The sequence below is a fragment of the Carassius carassius genome, chromosome 47, assembly GCF_963082965.1.
Source record: "Carassius carassius chromosome 47, fCarCar2.1, whole genome shotgun sequence".
NCBI classification, from domain to species: Eukaryota; Metazoa; Chordata; class Actinopteri; order Cypriniformes; family Cyprinidae; genus Carassius; species Carassius carassius.
The window spans coordinates 695001-702500 of record NC_081801.1 but is presented as its reverse complement, the minus strand read 5'-3'; the positions used below and the strand labels follow the sequence as shown (position 1 = coordinate 702500).

At 40.3% G+C, this 7500-nt stretch overlaps 1 protein-coding gene across 1 annotated transcript in view; it reads right to left on the bottom strand.

The window, feature by feature from the left end:
- Positions 1 to 7500, bottom strand: part of LOC132130794 (sia-alpha-2,3-Gal-beta-1,4-GlcNAc-R:alpha 2,8-sialyltransferase-like) — an 11755-nt gene that overhangs the window by 4070 nt on the left and 185 nt on the right. Inside the window, exons 1-3 of the mRNA XM_059542609.1 lie at positions 7204 to 7500; positions 3554 to 3673; positions 1 to 123 (exon numbers count right to left, since the gene is read on the bottom strand). The exon at positions 1 to 123 is cut by the window's left edge and continues 435 nt beyond it; the exon at positions 7204 to 7500 is cut by the window's right edge and continues 185 nt beyond it. Coding sequence (XP_059398592.1) covers positions 1 to 123; positions 3554 to 3673; positions 7204 to 7367 — 407 coding nt within the window. The 5' untranslated portion in view covers positions 7368 to 7500. The remainder of the gene's footprint in view (positions 124 to 3553; positions 3674 to 7203) is intronic.

The window sequence follows — 7500 nt, the reverse complement described above, 5'->3', positions numbered from 1 at the left end:
TCGCCGATGGAGAAGACGTATTTGTGACTGGAGTAGTCGTAGTGCATTAGCTGACCCACGCGAACGCTGCTCTTGGTCAGCGTGAAGTTGTGCGGGACGTTGATGTACTGGGCGATCTCTTTACTGAAAAACAGACGCAACAACATGAAATAAGCGAATAAGAAAGAAAAAATTCGGGTAAAAAAATTAGAAAGCCAACTATAATATTACTATTTAAAAATATTCATATTTATTAATATTTAATATTATGTACACATGTTTGTTGATGTTGATGATGATGATGATATTCTTTAAAGTTGATGTTTAAAGAATAATAATATTTTAAAAAGTATTAAATTTGATACGTTTAACACTATAAAAATTAATGCATAAACACCACATCAAGGGCAACAACTATATGACCATAGTTCTATCATGAGAACTATTGGTAGATTTTAGCATGGTAATGGATATGACAATGTTAATGTATTTGGTCTTGGCAGAATAGATAAACTACGCTGCTGCTGGTGTTGGATATTGTTGTATTTGTAGATTATTGCTGTTGCTGCTTGTTGGTTATTACTGTATTTGTAGATTATTGCTGCTGTTGGTTATTGCTGTATTTGTAGATTATTGCTGCTGTTGGTTATTGCTGTATTTGTAGATTATTGCTCCTGTTGGTTATTGATCTATTTGCACATTATTACTACTGCTGTATTTTTAAGCTATTGCTGCTTCTGTTGGTTACTGCTGTATTTGTAGATTATTGCTGCAGGTGCTGTTGGTTATTGCTGTATTTGTAGATTATTGCTGCTGCTGCTGTTGGTTATAGCTATATTTGTAGATTATTGCCGCTGTTGTTTACTGCTGTATTTGTAGATTATTGCTGCTGTTGCTGTCGGTTATTGCTGTATTTGTAGATTATTGCTGCTGCTGCTTTTGGTTATTGCTGTATTTGTAGATTATTGCTGCTGCTGCTGTTGGTTATTGCTATATTTGTAGATTATTGCTGCTGCTGCTGTTGGTTATCGCTGTATTGGTAGATTATTGCTGCTGCTGCCGTTGGTTATAGCTGTATTTGTAGATTATTGCTGCTGTTGGTTATTGCTGTATTTGTAGATTATTACTGGTGCTGCTGCTGTTGGTTATAGCTGTATTTGTAGATTATTGCTGCTGCTGCTGTTGGTTATTGCTATATTTGTAGATTATTGCTGCTGTTGGTTATTGCTGTATTTGTAGATTATTTGTAGACTCCGGCAGGGCTGCCCTTTGTCGCCGGTTCTGTTCATGATTTTTATGGACAGAATTTCTAGGCGCAGCCAGGGGCCGGAGGGGGTCAGGTTTGGTGACAACAGGATTTCGTCTCTGCTCTTTGCGGATGATGTTGTCGTGTTGGCCTCATCAAGCCAGGACCTTCAGCATGCACTGGGACGGTTTGCAGCAGAGTGTGAAGTGGCTGGGATGAGAATCAGCACCTCCAAATCCGAGGCCATGGTCCTCAGTCGGACAAGGGTGGCTTGCCCACTTCAGGTTGGTGGAGAGTTCCTGCCTCAAGTGGAGGAGTTTAAGTATTTTGGGGTCTTGTTCACGAGTGAGGGAAGGATAGAACGGGAGATTGACAGACAGATCGGTGCAGCTTCTGCAGTAATGCGGTCGATGTACAGGTCTGTCGTGGTAAAGAAAGAGCTGAGCCGCAAGGCGAAGCTCTCGATTTACCGGTCAATCTATGTTCCTACTCTCACCTATGGTCATGAGCTTTGGGTCATGACCGAAAGGACAAGATCCCGGATACAGGCGGCCGAAATGAGCTTTCTCCGCAGGGTGGCTGGGCGATCCCTTAGAGATAGGGTGAGAAGCTCAGTCACCCGGGAGGAGCTCAGAGTAGAGCCGCTGCTCCTCCACATCGAGAGGGGTCTGCTGAGGTGGTTCGGGCATCTGTTCTGGATGCCTCCTGGACGCCTTCCCGGGAAGGTGTTCTGGGCGTGTCCTACTGGGAGGAGACCCCGGGGAAAACCTAGGACACGCTGGAGAGACTATGTCTCCCGGCTGGCCTGGGAACGCCTCGGTGTCCCCCCAGAAGAGCTGGAGGAAGTGTCTAGGGAGAGGGAAGTCTGGGGTTCTCTGCTTAGACTGCTGACCCGGCCCCGGATAAGCGGAAGAAGATGGATGGATACTGGTGCTGCTGCTGTTGGTTATCGCTGTATTTGTAGATTATTGCTGCTGCTGCTGTAGGTTATTGCTATATTTGTAGATTATTGCTGCTGCTGCTGCTGCTGCTGCTGTTGGTTATTGCTGTATTTGTAGATTATTGCTGCAGGTGCTGTTGGTTATTGCTGTATTTGTAGATTATTGCTGCTGCTGCTGTTGGTTATCGCTGTATTTGTAGATTATTGCTGCTGCGGCTGTTGGTTATCGCTGTATTTGCAGATTATTGCTGCTGCTGCTGTTGGTTATCGCTGTATTTGTAGATTATTGGTGCTGCTGCTGTTGGTTATCGATGTATTTGTAGATTATTGCTGCTGCTGCTGTTGGTTATCGCTGTATTTGTAGATTATTGCTGCTGCTGCTGCTGCTGTTGGTTATTGCTGTATTTGTAGATTATTGCTGCAGGTGCTGTTGGTTATTGCTGTATTTGTAGATTATTGCTGCTGCGGCTGTTGGTTATCGCTGTATTTGTAGATTATTGCTGCTGCTGCTGTTGGTCATCGCTGTATTTGTAGATTATTGCTGCTGCGGCTGTTGGTTATCGCTGTATTTGCAGATTATTGCTGCTGCTGCTGTTGGTTATCGCTGTATTTGTAGATTATTGCTGCAGCTGCTGTTGGTTATCGCTGTATTTGTAGATTATTGCTGCTGCTGCTGTTGGTTATCGCTGTATTTGTAGATTATTGCTGCAGCTGCTGTTGGTTACCTTGTATGCTAACCTTGAATCAACAAACAGAACTAACAAATATTGCTACATGTGTGACTGCATCATATAATAACTATTAATTAATAATATTGATAGTGCATCGTCTAGCTGACTACGTCTTGTATTATTATTATTTTTTATTTTTTCTAAAATCCTGTCAAACATGCACAAATTACTAGCTACTACTAAATATTGTAGAAACATAATTTTCTGTAAAGTTGCTTTGTAACGATTTGTATTGTAAAAAGCGCTATACAAATAAACTTGAATTGAATTGAATTATCGCTGTATTTGTAGATTATTGCTGCTGCTGCTGCTGTTGGTTATCGCTGTATTTGTCGATTATTGCTGCTGCAAGCAAGTACATGAACTTGTTACTACCAATACCTGAGCCGATATGGTGCTGTGAGTAATTAAGACACACTGCAGCACTGCACAAATAGCATGTAAAATAACTCATAGCAGATCAATACAGGGGGAGCTGGGGATGATGGAGGGTTTTAGATGAACTCTAAATTAATATTCTGACTAACTAGTATTAGAATCCTCTCCACTGTGCTTGTGTGTGTGTTTGTGAGAGAGAGAGAGAGAGAGAGAGAGAGAGAGAGAAAGAGCGAGAGAGATGTATGTGTGATTGTGTGCATGTGTGTGTGTAAGGTTCACCTCTGCAGTAAATAAGCGCTCTTGTTGAACCTCCAGCTGCTAGACTCCTGCAGGTTCTCGTTGAGCGCGTTATTCAGCGATGTGAACGCAGGATCCAGGAACTTCATGGCCAGTTGGGACCTGATGAGAAGATGCACAGAGGAAATGAGAAACACTGTTTCTGTTGCACATCACAGGAGGACCCGATCACGGCGTCCCACTGACGGCAGCTGCTGAAAGCGGCTCCGATCAATGAGACCCATCCAGACCGCTGTCAGTCAGACTGTGCCCGGGGCAGTCGATGGCCGCTCTAATTAAACAGCCGCTTTTAGACTCCACGCCTGCCCGTTTGCTCACTCTTGTTTGTTAAAGCTCAGTCTGTTTCAAAATAACTCAAGCCACTCACAACATATGTTGCATATCAAAACTATTTTCTTCCGCCACATATTCAGATCTCAGTTGGACAGTTTAACAGCTGAGTTCAAGATCTGTTACTAATTCAGAAATATTACTTTATAACTTTAGTAATAAAGGATTGTTGAGTCGTTTCATTGAAAGCTGATTGTATCACTGTATTAAAGCTCACTGTGTTATGAGACAGAGATGGACTTAGAGTGTGATCTGATACAGCATTCATTCTTCAGCTTAATCTCATATTCACAATAAAACACGAGTCGAATGTCTGCTGTGGAAAGCGATATCTTTGTCGTACTATCTTTCATCTGTTAAGGGTGATTTCCGATGACAGCGCCACTCATTTGTTAACTGTGTCTTACAAGCTGTTGCTGAAAGTAAAAAATAACTTCCTTCTTCATTACCTTGTTTCAGTCTCTTTCAATAGAAAAGTCTTTACTCTCACTCAGAAAAACAAATGGAGGAATAATGTCACTAAAATCACCATAACACACACACACACACACACACACACACAAACACACACACACACACACACACACACAGACACACACACACACACACACACACACACACACACACACACACACACACACACACACACACACACACACACACACACACACACACACACAGACACACACACACACACACACTGTTTCCCAAATACTATTCACTACTATTATTTATATGAAATATTATTTATTGTATAATAAGATTTAACCCTCAAAGACAGAGACAGCCACCCGTGGCTAAAAATAACTGTTGTTTTTTAATGTTTAATAACTTTTGAACCGCTAATCCAATCTGAATGCTTTAAAAAGTGATGTAAAGCAGAGATTCTCCAAGTTTCGGAGATATCCTTTTGATCTAATTTGGATATTCAGAGGCGCCGTAGTGCACGTGATTACGTCATCACATTTTGACAACATTGATTCGTCAGAAGAAACCAATGCTTTGTTTTTTTCATTATTAAAGAAAAAAACAAAGTGAAAGTGAAGTCTGTCGCGAGTGCATGGATACAAACACAAACTAACACATTTGCATGAGAAAACTCTCTGAAAAAGCACAAAAAAAAACACACGACAGAGAACTTTGACATAAAACAAATCAAAACCGAGGATGAAACCGTGGTACATATCTGATAAACCACTGGGATTTCTACATTGGGTTTGTGAGGCAATGTCCGAGTAAAATCGATTCTGACGCAGATTATTGACAGCTGATCTCTCGTTTATATGATGTCTATTATGTATAAATAATTATATAAATATAAAGTCATAAAGATAGTTGCACTCTGTTGCACTCTGAATATTTCTCACTCATTTTGTGTTGTTTGTGAATCATTTGCACTGTATTGTTGAATAAATTAAACTTAAACTGTAAGTCCTCCTGTTTATAATGATATATGACACTTGATGCTGACTGCTAGAATAGGTATGAAAAACAAAGAAAAGTGCAGGTGTGTCAGGCGCCCCAAAAATGTTCTAGGTCTTTAAGGGTTAATAAACATCAAGAACAGCCATCATAAAAGTTTCTAGGCAATTCAGTCAAAAGTATAAAGGCAGTGCTCGGATATACAGCATTAAAGTTGCATTAAAGACGCCCTGGAGCTCACAACTGTTCAAATAGACCTTATCTTTATTAACAAACCACATATTTGAAGTGTAAACAACTATTTAGTGCTGTTATCACTTGAATATCGCACTCCTCATAGCCAATCACAGGATCAGAAAAAACTGTTGTATAAAACTGTTTTTTTTTTTTTTTTACCCCACCGTTTTTCTTCAGGAAAACCAAATTAGGTGAAGGATTTTCAGCACAGCATAAGGGTTCAAACCCATTTGAATGCGGTTCTGCTAGTTTTGGCGTATGTTCTCTCTTCACTGGCGCAAGTTCAAATGACTCATAGTAAAGCTGAGTAACATATGGTCATATCGTCAACAAGACGTGCCGGGAACAAAATGACTCCTTCTATGTAACCTTGACTGCAAAAAAAGCATCTGATTACTGACTGGACATAAAACTGCCAGAGGAGTAAATCAGGACCAAGGACAGCGGCACAGACTGACACAACCACAACAACAGAACACACAGGGCTTTACTTGCACTTTATACAGTCTTTATGATGCTGTGTATATATCTGCAATAGCTGTGCATCTTTTTAAAATTTAAATCACATTTTGTCATCCAAATAATGGCAAAATGTGTCTTGTGAGGGAAAAAGCTGCATGTTTGTAAAAACAAATCCAACATTTTTACTTCAAATCATTGGGTAAGGTTAAAATGCCCTTAAAGTCCTTAATCCATAATAATGCTTCCTCCAGTGTAAAAGTGTTCTGGTCTGAATCAAGAGAGAAATCTGCACAGATAAAGCAGCGTTTATAAGCCAAAACAGCTATAAACAAATATGTGGCTGGATTTAGATGTGAGAGACAACAAGAGACAAGAGACAATTGTGCAACGCCCCTGATCCTGGATCGCCTAAGGGTGAGCACATTTTCAGCTTATGTTAATTTTTAGGTGGACTATTCCTTTAACGAAATTGCATTAAATCTCAAAATAATGTAAAAATAAAACCTGTGAAAAGCTGCTTTCACAACGATGCCATTCATCAGTTATTTTTTTATTAAAAAAATTATTTTTTATTTTTGCATTTCTTAATATTTTGAATTCTACTTTTTATTTACACACACACGTTTTTTCTTAAATTGTATTTTATTTCAGTTTTTTATTGTTTAGGTTTTAGTTAACTATAATAACTGCCAAATGCAAAATAAAAAAAGTTTTTTCGTTGTCTATAAAAAAAAAATTATAATAATACATCTTGATATTTAGAACATTTGAATAATTTGAGGAACCTTTTTCCACTATCAAGAACCTTTTGTGCAATGGAGATCTTGATGGAGAAATGCTCAAAACGAGCTTTCGCTTTGAACTTTGTTAGAATTGAATGCATGATGCATATAGAATATGAAAGCATCAGCTGAATGTTCAGAAATCATTACTCTGCGAATGTGGGTTCGTTCATCTTGATGATCAAGGAGCGATCTGCGCATGCGCGCCGAGCATCACGACAGAAGGACAAGAGAGGCCTTTCCAAAATTAGAATAAAGCACGCGCTTATTAATCTACAAGAAGGCAATATCTGCACACATGCGCATTAGAAACGCACCCCTTTCTGAATTACAATCATAAGCATCCCTTTTATAGCCCTGATTTATTGAATGAGCGTGGTAAAACACATGCCCACTCACCGAAAGCCCGTGTGGAACATGTACATCCGCGGCCCGCCGGCGTTGGCGAATTTCGGGGCGGTGAAGATGAAGTCTTTCTTGATGGACACATAACTGATCAATGACAAAATGAGCAGAGCGACGCTGAACATCACCAGACCCAGAACACTAACGACCCGAACCATCTCAGCCCAGAATCACTGCGATTCACACACGGAGAACGAGCATGATGGATGCGAGAGGCGTCGCTTCAGACGCTGATGCTGATGAAGAGCAGGGATCGGCGGCGTCTCTCATCAGCACCGGCCGCTGCCATGA